Source organism: Euprymna scolopes, chromosome 3 (genome assembly GCF_053919585.1).
Source record: "Euprymna scolopes isolate OS-2025 chromosome 3, ASM5391958v1, whole genome shotgun sequence".
In the NCBI taxonomy this organism is placed as follows: domain Eukaryota; kingdom Metazoa; phylum Mollusca; class Cephalopoda; order Sepiida; family Sepiolidae; genus Euprymna; species Euprymna scolopes.
In genome coordinates this window covers 113,425,124-113,440,123 of record NC_136484.1, presented here as the reverse complement: position 1 = coordinate 113,440,123, position 15,000 = coordinate 113,425,124, and the positions used below count along the sequence as shown (strand labels likewise).

General features: G+C 35.6%; 1 protein-coding gene across 1 annotated transcript in view; it reads left to right on the top strand.

Moving 5' to 3' along the window:
- The first annotated feature begins 14,356 nt into the window (after positions 1-14,356).
- LOC145258170 (POU domain, class 4, transcription factor 3-like) overlaps positions 14,357-15,000 on the top strand; it is a 450,366-nt gene continuing 449,722 nt past the window's right edge. The window contains exon 1 of the mRNA XM_080115994.1: positions 14,357-14,736. Within this exon, the coding sequence (XP_079972120.1) occupies positions 14,707-14,736 (30 nt within the window). The 5' untranslated portion in view covers positions 14,357-14,706. The remainder of the gene's footprint in view (positions 14,737-15,000) is intronic.

Below are 15,000 nucleotides of genomic sequence, written 5' to 3'. Positions count from 1 at the left end.
TCAACATTGCTTAATTGTTGGTGATCTGACGAAAACCGATTATACCGTATATGTCTCTAATACACAAATCTGGAAGCGAGGAAGGATCACCCCCCCCCCCAACTCAGCGCTTTTAAAGAAGAGACATGATTGGTTTGGTTACGTTGCTTGCCGCAACACAAGAGAGTTTATCTACGCAGCAATAGCTCCAGAACCACTTCAATATTGGCGAAGACGTCCTAGACGCGGTGATCTCTATAAGAGGAGTTAGCTCAACCTATCCTGAGTGTATGCCACCAAAATCAAGTCAAGTCGAAAGTCAACCTTGATCCTAGTTTCTATTTCCTTGCTCAAAGAAGAAGCAAAAAAGCATGCGGAGCACGCTGGACTTTACAGTGACCTTTCTTGTAATGAAAGATCATTGTAGTCAAAGCAATGAAGTGTAGGGGTGGATGTGACGAGGCGGGGACACTACGCATCCATGAGTTTTTGTTTGTTTGTTTTTATTTTTATTTATTTGCGGTGGAAAACATCCAATAATATTAAAACTATCTCTGTTGCGCCGCCGAACGATATCAGTAGATTTAAGAACCAACACCTGCACGATGAACACTTTTGCCTGCAAAAAAAAAAAAAAAAAAAAAAACTTAGGCAGCTCAGTCGGCATTTCTCCGTAGGGGCACCTCTCCTTCTCTAAGGGCGAGAAAGCAAAGCCTGAGATGATGGACTTGGTAGAACTACACAGGACCGGCAATACACGGAAACGAACAGATACAAAGCCATTTTAGAAATGTCATAGACTCATGTTGGTGCCGAGGGGGGGGGCGCTTTATTTATCGAAACAGATTGGATTACTCCACTACGCCAAATCTTCACCTAACCTTAAATTCTGTCCCGTTGGTTTCACGCCTAAAGAAGGTGCAAAAGAGCATGTGGAGAATGTCGAAGTTTACACGGTGACCTTTTTTGTAGTGAAAGGTTATTGTAGCCAAAGCGATATTGTGAAGAGGGCGAGAGTGATGAGACGGTGACACCATGTCTCTATATGTTTTTTTTGTTTGTGTGTTTTTTGCAGTGTGTGTGTGGGTGGGGGGCATCCAGTGATATTCAAACTATCTCCATTTTTTATAACATTTTCAATACCGGAACTGTAGTCCTTGGAGCAGAGAATCAAGGAATTGGTCCCGGCAAACACCGACAGTTCAATAGACTCCCCCCAGTGAGCGAAATCACTACAATGAAATAAATCTATATGAGATCATGCTAGGTTATATAACGTTGTTTTATCCTTTATCGAAGCTAATTTATTATTTAATCTATTATTAACATACTTACCATTGTTGCTTTTTAATAGTTCGTTTTACAGTCATTTGATAGTTTAGATGGCGATTTTATCTTAACCTATGATCATATGACAGAATACAATCAAATGCTTACGTTAAACAGGTTTTAAGGAGGATCATCCATTTTAAAGAGCGCCATTCATTCATTTTATTCGACTTTTCCTAATTTATTTCGATTGATGAAATACTAATTCAGAGCTTTTAACCATCATATTATCATGAAACAAAAAGACGTCGTTTGATTTATTAAAAAAAAGGGGGTAGATATTCAAATATATGTGCTAAGATTATTATTATCATTATTATTAATAATAATAATAATAATAATAATAATAATAATAATAATAATAATAGCATGGATGCTCGGCGTTGCCCGGGTGTTTGGAGGTGTATGCTGAGCAAAAAAACAAAAAACAAAAAACGGTCAATTTTTTAAACTTTGACCCCTATTATGACCCCTTAAAATTTATTGTTTTGGGCTCAAATTAAGTTATTAAGTTAGACCAGTGTCCAAGGAATCTATATATAAAATTTCAAGTGTTTAGACCCAAAACTCTAGGAGGAGTTTGGTAGAGTTCTCAAAGGTCAAATCGTTGAACTTTGACCCCTTAACGGCCAAATTTCTGGCCGAAACCACATCACAAATGTTTTCCCAAATCTCAGTACCCTGTATATCAAATTTCGAGTCTGTAGACTTAAAATTGACAGAGTCATTGCGTAGGGAAATGTACACAGACACACAGACAGGCAGACACACAGACACACAGACACGTTCACTTTTATAGATATACTAGCATTTAAGTCCGACGTTGCCCGGGTGTTTTGAGGTTCATGTTGAGCAAAAAAAAAAAAAAAGTCAATTTTTTTAACTTTGACCCCTATTATGACCCCTTAAAATTTATTGTTTTGGGTTCAAATCAAGTTATTAAGTTAGATCCATGTCCAAGGCACCTATATCTAAAATTTCAAGTGTTTAAACACAAAATTGTCGGAGGAGTTTGGTAGAGTTTTCAAAAGTCAAATCGTTGAACATTGACCCCTTAACAGCCAAATTTCTGTCCGAACACGGATCACATCGATTTTCCCAAATCTCAGTACCCTGTATATCACATTTCGAGTCTGTAGACTTAAAATTGACAAAGTTATTATTATTATGATGATGATGATGATGATGATGATTATTATTATTATTATTATTATTATTATTATTATTATTATTATTATTATTATTATTATTATTGACTTACAAGAAGCTTTCACACAGATCATAAAAACAGCCTGTGGTGTTCTCTGGAAGCTGAGTGACAACAAGTCTCCCCAGTTTTCCAGTACTCGTCACCACTTCTGATAACATTTGCAAATAAATTTGCATTATCACAACAGTTGCTTACCATCAATTTCTCGCTAGCAGCGACCATTAGTCTCCACTGGAACTTGAGTGGCAATAAGCCTCCCTAAGGTCCCAGTTCTCTTCGCATTTGTCCAGCGGAGGTCTGGTCAGTGTTCTCTCCTTAGTCTTTCCATCTTCATTGACACTTCTTGGCTATTTGGCATCATTCTTTTGTAGGGGGCGGTGATTGGGTAATGGAAGAGGATGGAGAAGAGATGAGGGAGGGGATAGAGAACGTATTGATATCTATCTTCAATGTTCTTGGTTCCGTGTAACGCTTCTTCATGTTTTGTCTCTGCAGCAACTCGTCTGGTCCGCTCGTGTGGCTCATTACTCCCCGAATTTAAGGGGTTTCCTTAATATTTCAGCTGTTTTCATTATTGTTATTCTTTGTATCTTTCCATTATTAGCTGAATATTGCACGTATCTGATCTTTTTGCCGTCGTGTTTTGAATTTCATTTTCATCGTGCTTCTTAACAGTGGATTTCTATTATGGAAATCCACTGTTAAGAAGCACGATGAAAATGAAATTAAAAAACACGACAGCAAAAAGATCAGACACGTGCAATAATTTTATATTTTAAATAAATATTTATTTATTTAAAATTTCTCATCTACATCTTATACAAAAGCCTTCATCAGGAAGTCATAGATATTAAATTCTTTTCTTACTTGCCATGATGGTGTTTGGCGCAGTCTCTAGTTGTCCAGAACAGAAACTGTATCGTCTAGTTCAGTATGTTAGTGCTTGATCAAACGTATATGTGTTAAAATTATTAGAAAGCCATTATTAAGAAACACGGTGAAATTGAAATTCAAAACATGACGGTTAAAAAATCAGGCACATTTTTTAAATAAATATATACTTATATAACTCATTATTGCATAACTCGTCCATATTAAAACTAATACTCGGTAATTCAATAAATAACAAGTGAAGCACGCGTGGTCTACTGTGAGTGCATAGTGACCGAGGCATGAAAAATGACTAAGTTCACCCCTCCCGCATTTAGCCCCAAAAGTCCCCAAGGGACGTCAAATCCTGGTGGAAATGAACAAACTGAGTCCATCATTTGCCCCCCCCTTCCACTTAGCCCCCAAAATTCCCAAGGCTTTAATATATTGAAATTTGAGTTCAGCACCATGTAAAAACTACTAAATAGACATACCCAGAAAATTTTGGACAAATGTGGTAAAATAGAATGGAGTTTTTTTATTGACCCTAAAAGAGCCCCTGCGCCACATTCCAAGAGTTATCGCGAAGTATAGACAAACAAAATCATATAGAAATCAGTTAGTTGCAACTTTTCACAAAGTGTTATGAAAATCCAAGGCATCATTTTGTTTAATAAACAAAAAGTGACATTTTTAGCTATTTTAACCCGAAAGGCACCCCTAGGGCGGGGGGGGGGGACCGGAGTTTTTTTTTCCGGAAAAACGTTCTGTTACTTTTTTTACTCATATCATGTTAAATGTTTGTGCAAAATTTCAAAACATTCCAAGGCGTAGTTATTGAGAAAAGTGCAGACAGACGAACGGACGAACGGACAAGGCTAAAATTTACAGGCCCACCCTCCTTTTTTCGGGGACAAAAACACATAATAAACAAGTTAGGTAAGTCATTCAAAAGTGGGAGAATAATGGGTATCGTTGGTCTCAAACACTTCAAATAAAAAAAAAAATGGATAAAAATGTAGTACCTCTTATCTAGTATCTCTGTACACATCGTCCCTCTATCTTATATATCTAGATCCTTAGACGATTAACATCGTTTCTAGTAACTAAGCTTTATATCCGCTTACACGGAAGCGGCGTCTCAAACATAATTGAAGCCGCTCCTCAACTTATCGCAAGTATTCTCGCAACACGAGCCACTCGGCGTGGGGCGATGGAGTTACGCGAGACGCTCCCCTCCTCCCGGTCTCTGTCTCTGTCTTTCTCTTTTTGTCTCTTTCTATATCTGTCTGTCTGTCTGTCTGTCTGTCTGTCTCTCTCTCTCTCTCTCTCTCTCTCTCTTTCTGTTGTTTTGTTTGTTTATGTGCTTGTTTTCTTTTTCAGTTAGACACGTGGCTTCATTGTTGAAAAGCAGTGTACCTTCCCCGCCGTACGTGTCTGTTTGTTCTTGCGCACCAGTCGGTCGGCTTGCGGGCGGCTGCTCTCAACCCGCCCCCCTCTCTCTCTCTCTTTTTCTCTCTCTCTCCCTCTGGTAGTGAATGGGTCGTAACCACCTGTACAGCTCTAATTACCAGTTGCGTATTCGGTAACGAAATAATAATTGAAGTGTACACTTGACACAGCACAAAAGGTGTGAAATAAGCATCCACGTTTTTGGTTCAAACACAAAAGTTCAACTTATACTTGTAAAAAGAAGGCGTTTCTTGATGTGTGTGTGTGTGTGTATGTATGTGTGTGTGTGTTGGATGTACTCTCTGTTTCGAGCGTGACCACCTTCTTTTATTTAGTCTCCTTTCTTCTCAAATTGAATGTGTTTGTAGATGACTTTCAGGCCTGTCAATATATATATATATATATATATATATATATATATATATATATATATATAATTTAAAGGAGATTAGAGCAATAGTCTAAAGAGCTGAGTGTATTTCAATGTAACAGTGAAATTACCAGTTTAATTGAAATACTTTTAATGCTAGGTTTAGTTATGGTGTCTTTTAGATTTAATAAAAACCCTTCAAAATTTGCTGACGAGGAGACCTTGCTTATTAAAAAGCTATATGTAATTATTGTTCGTAACTGGATGTTTACCACAATAAAAAGCATTGTTTTCCGAAACAATCGTACAGATAATTGATTTTGTTGTTGTTCCTTCTTATGAAACGGATTTTTAATTTAGTTGAAATTTAATTGTTCAAATTTTAAATTATCAATCACATTACTTAATATATATATATATATATATATATATATATATATATATATATATATATATACTAGCAGTTCAATTTCAAATGTTTAGACAAAAGATTGGTCGAGTAATTTGGTAGAGGCCGCAGAGGTCAAATTTTTTAAAACTTTGACCCCAATTTTGACCCTTTAACATTCAGTGTTTTGTGCTTAAATCAAATTTAAAAAAAAAATTAAGTGTTTAGATTCAAAACTGGCAGAGTTTGGTAGAGTTTTCAAAGCTCAAATTGTTTACCTTTGACCTCTTGACAGTAAAATTTCTGGCCGAAAACCGATTAAAAAATGTTCCAAAATTTCAATACCCTTTTATGTCAAAATCTCGAGTCTGTAAACTGAAAATTGACAGAGTAGTTTTCTAGGGAAATGTAAACAGACAGACAGAAAGACAATTTCACATATATTTAACAGACACACACACACAATATATATATATATATATATATATATATATATATATATATATATATATATATATATAAAGACCCATAAAAGAACGGACCGTAAAAACCCAACGATTTGAGGCTCTTGCGACTATTACTTTCGAAGGAGACAGAGTTTTAAAATACGGGGACAGACATATAGCCTGTTATATATTAGATAAACGTATTCCTTGTATAACAAGCGTAACACTAACTAGATTTTTACTATTAAAAAGCATGAAAAGTGTCAACCTACAGTTTATAAATAAGTATTTGCACAAATATTATCCAATTCTAAAACTTCTCGGCTTAACATTCACAGGAAATATGAAATGGAACAAATACATAGAGGAAATTGCGAAGGCTGCTGCAAGGAAGGTGGGCTCTTTCTATCATGCTAGAAAACTACTCACACCTGAAAGTATCCTGCACCTTTACAAGGCCACCATTCGCCCATGTATAGAGTATTGTTGCCACATCTGGGATGGTGCATATACCACTAGTCTCTCCCACTTGGATAGGGTCCCAAAAAGGGTCTGCAATCTAATAGGCTCCACCTTGTCAACTATGCTCCAACCCTGTCCCATCGCCGCAATGTTGCATCCATATGCCTGTTTTACAAGTATTTTAATGGAATGTGCCCTGATGAACTCATTGCACTTGTTCCACTTCGATTGACATATCCCCGACAAACCCGCTTAGCAACAAAGTCACGCCCCTTCACTGTTGAGGTCCCTACATGTCAGAAAGTTTTGCTAGGAAACATTCCACCTATTTCATCCAATCCCGAGCGTATCCGGACGACGCCGGGTAATCTGTTAGTACATATTACTTTAACATGAATAGTGTAGTGTCTATCTCAGCATTCAATTGTCTTTAATCCCCCTCCTCCATAACTCAGGATTCTATAAAAAAAAACACATCCCCTCCCAATACTAAGAATGCCTTTCGAAATAATAACGGTTTATTTCAGCACGGTCCGTATTCCATAATAGTAAAATACTATCCCCTTTTTTATATTAAGAATTATTAAATTGCCTTATATTAAGAATTAAGAAATTGTTAGGTGAAAATAGGGAAGATATAAATAACATTCCCTCCCAATACTAAGAATGGCTTTCGAAATAATAATGGTTTATTTCAGCACGGTCCGTATTCCATAATAGTAAAATACTATCCCTTTTTTATATTAAGAATTATTAAATTGCCTTTTATTAAGAATTAAGAAATTGTTAGGTGAAAATAGAGAAGATATAAATAACATCCTCCCCAATACTAAGAATGGCTTTCGAAATAATAATGATTTATTTCAGCACGGTCCGTATTCCATAATAGTAAACTAGCTTCTTCCCTAGAACCGCTAAACTTTGAAATTCTCTTCCTTCTGTCTGCTTCCCAAACTGTACTGATATGCAGAAGTTCAAATGCGACGTAAACAAACATCATAATCTTTTTTTAGTCATGGTTCCAATTAATTGCCCCTTACGTCTAAGTGGCGATATGCTTTGTTTGGGATGAAGGTGAGTAAAAAAAAAATAAAAAATAAAAAAAAAAGGTACAACTTATATAAGAAATGGATCTACCAGACTTGCTATTTTCTAAGGAATTTTATCGCAAGTTTAAATTGCTTATTTTATTGGATTGTTTAATTGCTTTAAAATTTAGAGAAGCAAGGAGCAATCAACTCATTTTTTTTAAAACTATTAACAAAAGATAAAAATGACTGTTTTGTTGATGGATATGAAGAAAATGGAAGGGATTTTGCTATATGGAACATCTTTATTAAATTATCGTGTATAAATAAGATATTAGAAATTTCGTTTAATTCATTGTAATTTTTTATTACAACAAGTTAAGTTGACTAAAAATTATATTTAAAATAAAACTTATAAAAAAAAAAGAATAATAAAATAATTCCATGTGTAAATCAACGAGAAGCCAGAATAAGACGCAAGCAGGCAGATAGGAAGTTTTTATACGATCCTTGATACAGAAAAAAAAAACTCTTATTTTATATTATAGATTTAAAATAAGACTTCGAAATTAAATTTGTTCATTGTGTTTTTCTTTTTAATTAAGAATTTTTAATGGGTTATTAATTAATTTTTTTTTTTGGTGTTCTAAATTTAAAAATCCTATCAGTATTTTCACCCCCCCCCCAAAAAAATGCTATCTGATCTTTCTCTCTTTTTCTCTTCTCCCTCTCTCTCTCTCTCTCTCTCTCTCTCTCTCTCTTCGTCTGACTGTGTGTCAAACACACACACTCTCTTATACAAATAAATATATCAGACGCACCTATATATATGTGTGCATTCATCACACACACACATGTAATTACATACATACACACACATACACCCCCCACACATATATATATATATTCTCTGATGAGAAGGAAAGTATTTCTTCGAAACTTCGCGGATTAAGGACTATCCACTTATCAAATGTTTCTTTTCAGATTAAATATGTTTTTAACTCTTTTTCAAAGTGTTTTTTTAACATGGTTTACTAACTGTTTGCTCCTATATATATATATATATATATATATATATATATATATATATATATAATTCAAAGGATTAGACAGTTAAAGACGCGTTTCTCATTTTTATTTACTGTTTAATTTTTAATTTTTCGTTTGTATGTGTATATGTACTGTGTGTATGTGCGTACTTATATGTTTATATTTTTAAGACTGACGTGGCACCTTCTCCTTCTCCTCCTCCTCCTTCTTCTCCTCCTCCTCCTCCTCCTCTACCTTCCTTCCTTTTCCATTCCCCTTTTCCCCGTGCATCCTCATACTTTCAGTGCACCGATGAAAACTGAAGGATAGGTCGAAAATTATGTACTTATAAAAAAAGTTTTTAAATTTTTTTTCATAATATTATTTTGTATTCCTGCACGTCACCAATCGAAAACGAATACAGAAAAGTTATAAGCTTTTATACTTTTCGTATTATTTTATATATATATATATATATATATATATATATATATATATATATATATATATATATATATATATAAAGCTGAACGTCTGTGTGTGTCTGGTCACGAATAGGCTCCTATATAAACTATTATAGAAAACTGGTCACATATAATGGTAGAAGATGTATCGAGACACAGGAATGGGTGTGTTTGATTTGCCATAATGATGATTCATTAAAATTGTGGGGTCTGCGTACGCGCCTGATCCACAAAGTATGGAAATAAAAAATTTAAAAAAAAAAAAAAAAAAACGTTTACAAGTGTTTTTGGTATAGATGTGCATAATAATACTTTGATAAGTATGTTTTAACTTAAATAGGGATGGTATAATAAAATTGTAGGGTCTGCGTTCGCGCCTGGAATCCATAGAATGGAAATAGGCACAAACTTTATTAAAGACTTTTCATATCTATCTGCGTAAGTATACTTTGATAATTATGTTTCAGTTTGAAGAAATATGGTATAATAAAATTATGGGGTATTTGTTCGCGCTTGTGATCCATAGAATGGAAATATGTCACAAAGTTTAACAAGGTTTTTTTAATATAGATCCACAGAATATTGTGATAAGTATTTCAGTGTGAACAGGTATGGTATAATAAATTATGGGGGTTATCTATTTTATTTTTACTTTCATCATATTTTACTTTGGTTTTGATACCCCCAACTACGAAGCTATCTCTTTACAACCCTTCCTTTTCATAACCTATCACACTTTCATAAATCAGAGTCCATTTTCTGTAGGCTGTTTTTGCACCCAATCAACGACGGGTACTTTTCCTAGTATATATATATATATATATATATATATATATATATATATATATATATATATATATATATATATATATAAAATGCAAGAGAGCTATATGCCCAGTCTGTTAAATCCAAGGTAGCTGATCAGCGGCTTGGTTCCCACCAGTTTTGGCAAATAACAAATAGGATCCTGAACAGAAGTGTGCGTTCTATCCCAACCATTATCAATGGACCAGAGGTTATCTCGTCAGCGTCAGACAAGGCCAAACTATTTGCAAAGAACTTTGCAGCTAATTCTACCCTATGCGACGAAGGCCATCAACTCCCCATATTTCCTCCTATAACACAGAACAAGCTAGGTAACATACAAATATCCGTGCATGAGGTCGCCAAGCTAATAAAAAACCTAGATTCCAGTAAAGCAACTGGCCCTGATGGCATCCCAATTATAGTGTAAAAAAGCTTCAACCAGAACTTGCTCCCATACTTACGAAACTATTTAAGCGCTGCCTTAAGGAGAAGTGCTTTCCGACCCCATGGAAGACCTGATCAGTTTGCCCTGTATTTAAGAATTCAGGTGATAAGTCATCTCCCTCTCAATACAGACCAATAAGTCTTCTCTGTGTTATGAGTAAGTTACTGGAATCAATATTAAATAGAGAAATAGTCAACCACCTCAGCAGAAACAACCTTCTTAGTGACACACAATATGGTTTCATCTCTGCAAGATCTACCGCAGATGTGCTGACGGTTATATCCCACAGGATTAGTGAATCTCTTGACAAAGGCTTCCTTTCTAGGGCAATTGCTCTTGACATATCAAAGGCCTTTGACAAAGTATGGCATAAGGGTCTACTTCACAAGATTTCCAGCTACGTTATTTTCGTTATTTTCATGGCAGGTGCTCGTCTGAACTCCAATCCCTGGTCCCCCCTCGCCAAACTTTCACGAAAAACACCCGTCTAGCTGAATCCACTGTGAAAAATTTCCCCCACTCTATATCTGTGCCTAAATCAAAACGCGGATTTCATGAGCAAAGCTTCTTTCTAAGAACTGCACGCCTGTGGAACTTTGTTCCGTCTGCCTGCTTCCCTCCGGACTACAACTTGGATGTCTTCAAGTCTAATGTTAACAAATTCCTAATGAACCGCCCCCCTTATTAAACACTTCATAAAATCTCCTCACTAACGTGATGTACTTGCAATAACCCTTATCCCTGAGTGGCTTCCGGGCCTTGATAAGTGGTGATCACTGTGTAAAATATATATATATATATATATATATATATATATATATATATATATATATATATATATATATACGCGTATGCATCTGAAAATACAAATATACATATATATATAGTATAACTTATATGATTTGAACATCCGCTTCGTTCAAATTAGAGGATGCTGTTCAAGTTTCGTGATAAAAAAATGTGCTGCAGTTAACTTTAATTTTCTAAGAATTAAGAAATAGTAAATTAAATTCATTGCTATATGATAGTTCAAGTGTATATTAAGTTGAGTTTACGATATATTGCAAGTAAGAATTGTTAATATTATTACCAGGAACAAAAACGTTGAAAATAAATTAAATCTACTCTTACTTGTTAGGTATTTATTACCTAAGTTATCATCTACTGCAATCATACATTTATGTAAAATACAGTTTTTTTTTTTAATTTATTCATTGAATGAGTCTCATTGCAGTTTCTATTTTCATCGATTAAGCTCTCGGGCGCTGCCATTGTATTCTGTAAGCGATCACGAAAATCTACAATTCCTTGGTTCTGTAGCTTCTTTATGATTATATCTCTTCGGAGTGACATTGCTTGCAAAACATATTTGTCACTAAAGTAAGGACTTTTTTCTAGAAATTTTATAACCGTATTCACAGATTTTTCTGCATCATCCCATGATATTGCTTCATCAGAGTGTTCTTGGTTATTTACATTAAGGTCAATAGAATGGGAGCTGTCGCTATTTTCACAGCCATTACTGCCTTCAGGATATTGATCAGTAGTTTCCTCATCTTGTTACACCCACATTTCAACATCATTTGCATTAAGTGATTTAAGAACAGAGTAGTTGGTCGGTAACCGTTTGGTTTCACGCATTTTTTCTAGACCAGATGTATTCTCTGACTGTTTCAGTTCAGAAGCCTTCTGCGCTGGGCATAATTTAATCCACGCTTTTGTTAATGTGCTTGCTCGAACTCGATTCCTTGCGAGGGAAAATATGGCATCTTTGATATTAAAATGGCGCTGAAAATCGCTTATACTCACGGTACTATTTATCATATTCATCATGAAATCATTTCCGTAGAAACATTTTAAGTTACAAATAATCCCTTGATCCATAGGTTGGATGAGAGAAGTCACTTGTGGTAAGTAGCACACAAAAATATTCCCGCAAGATGACACTAGTTCTGACTCAGGAAGATGTGCTCTACAATTGTCCAACAGAAGTAAGCACTTTGAATCAGGTTTACCTAATTCAAGAAAACGCCTTTGGACAACTGGCACAAATTCTTGCAAAAACTATTTTTTAAACAACTGTTGATTCATCCATCCATTTTATGAAGAATAATAGGATACTGGCAAAGGCGAAACTCCTTTCAATGCTCGGGGACACTTTGATTTGCCGATAACAAGAAGCTTACGTTTATGTGTTCCAGAAGCATTAGCGCATACCATCACTGTTAGTCTTTCTTTATTTAATTTGAATCCTTTTATTTCTGCTCCTCGGATCCGTCTAATGTTTTTTAGGTAAGCACTTCCAATTCATGCGACTTTCATCAGCGTTGTAAACATCCTCTGGTGTTAAACCATAATCGGCAATTATCGTCTTGAATTTGTCACAATAATTTGATGCTGCGTGTGTATCAGCAGACCGTTGTTCGCCTGACATTGTTAATTTCTTATACCATGTCTACTCTTAAAGCTCCTAAGCTAGCCTTCACTGAATTTCATATCTTCTGCGATATTCAACTCTTCCTTAAGAGATTTTGCTTTAGCAATTAACACGGGCCCAGATATTGCTACACCTTCATTCCGTTTTGCTACAAACCACTCATGCAATATTCGATCGAATTCAACTTGCTTTGCTCTGCGAAGAGTCCTTCTTTTGACATGCCTTTTATTTGAAGAGAAAGGGGCAGCCTTCAATATTTCCTCTTTTTTCTTTTTAATGTAAAACAGGGCACTTCTTCCAATCTTATAATCTCTCAATATAACGCTATTTTCAACTCCAGCATCTAATTTTTCTATAATTTGACGTTTTTCGAGTAAAGTCAGTGTCACTTGTTTTCTTTTAGAGTTCCAAGCCATTGTGATGGGTTGTTTTACACTATTTTATAATATAGCAATCTGAAAAACATTACAGTTAGTGTAAATTAATTATCAATAGCTAATCTACATTAATTACATAGTACCAATATTAAAATTTCTGTGCAATATCTGACTAAACCAGTTATACTGCAACTCCGATTAAATATGCTAATACAATTTCAATGACGAGACAATTCAAGTTTAGAGAAAGTCCAGGTTTAGAAGAAGTCCAAATGAGCGGAACTCCAACTTTAGAGGAAGTTCAAATTAAAGGAGTTTTACTGTGTGTGCATGTATATATATATATATATATATATACACACACACACACACACACACACACACACACACATATATATATATATATATATATATATATATATATATATAGGAGCAAATTTCTAAGTATATATTATTAAAATTTGAACTAACATATTGACTGTCAAAGAAAGAATCCATGGTTGTGTTTTTCTATATGTGTGTGTGTGTGTGTGTGCGAGAGAGAGAGAGAGAGAGAGAGAGAGAGAGAGATAGAGAGATAGAGAGAGAGAGAGAAAGAGAGAGAGAAAGAGAGAAAGAAAAAGCGAGAATAACTCTCTGAATCTGAAAGAAAGAATGGGAGAGACAGAGGGAGAGGAAGAATGAATGCGATAAAGAGAGAGAGAGATAGAGAGAGAGAATGAGAGAGAGAGAGAGAGAGAGAGAGAGCAAAAGTGGACTGAGTGAGAGTTGTTATTTTAGAGGACAGAAGATGAAACTGAAAGTAGAACAACAAACAAGAGAAACACACAAAACACTGAACGGAGCGGCAAAAAGGCAGAGGAGGAGGTAAAGGAGGAGGAGTAGAGAGAGTAGTATCGAGAAACAGGATGAAGGGGGGGGAGAGGAGGAGTTTGCATCGCGTAGGAGGGGCGTTACCTTCAATCGCTGTCCACAACACGATAGCTCTCTACGGCTCTCGTTCTACCTCTCCTTTGCGAGGGGGTCAGAGGAGGCCACTGCACATTCTTTCGTTTCATCCTCAAGCAACAAGAGAAACACAATAAAAAAGTAAAATGACTACAAAAATATACAAAACAATAAACAAATGAATATATATATATATATATATATGTATATATTTTGTTTTATAAATAAAAAAGGGGGGGGGGGAAGAAAAAATAAATGAACGCGGTATTACCTGCATTATCCCCGGCGACATTTTCAACATCATTCGCGACTGCAAAGACAAGTAAAAAAAAGAAGGGCGAAATCGCGGACGACGATAGCGCTACCACCGCCACCACCACTACCAGAACCTGTATTATAAATCAGCAGCAGCATCAACATCAACCAATAATCATCATCAGCAGCAACAGCATCAGCATCATCACCATCATTGTTGTTACATCCACGGCACCCTCCTCATCATCGTAATCTACTAAATTCGAAAGAACCTGAGCGGCAGGCAATGAGCATCACCGTTACCGCGAATCTCGGGGACACCTGCAACAGCGCAGAGGAGAGAGCCGTTCCGTACGCTCGAACCATTTAACCCGCATTGCCTTGTCGAGTTCACACAACCATATGTGAAAATGTCTTCATATGGGCTTTATTCGCACCAGGTATGTAAAAAATGAATACAGCTACACACACGTACAGCACACACCACACACACACACACACACACACAACGCACCGCAATACACACGCACACGCATGAAAACACACGTGCGCACACTTACAAATATATAATGACATACGATTCCATTTATTATTCGATACCCAATATTATTCATACATATTTATGAACATTATTATTATATGAAGCGATGTTGTAAATTAAAAATGGCACATGTGTCTACAGATTGGCGCGAGCATTCGATGCA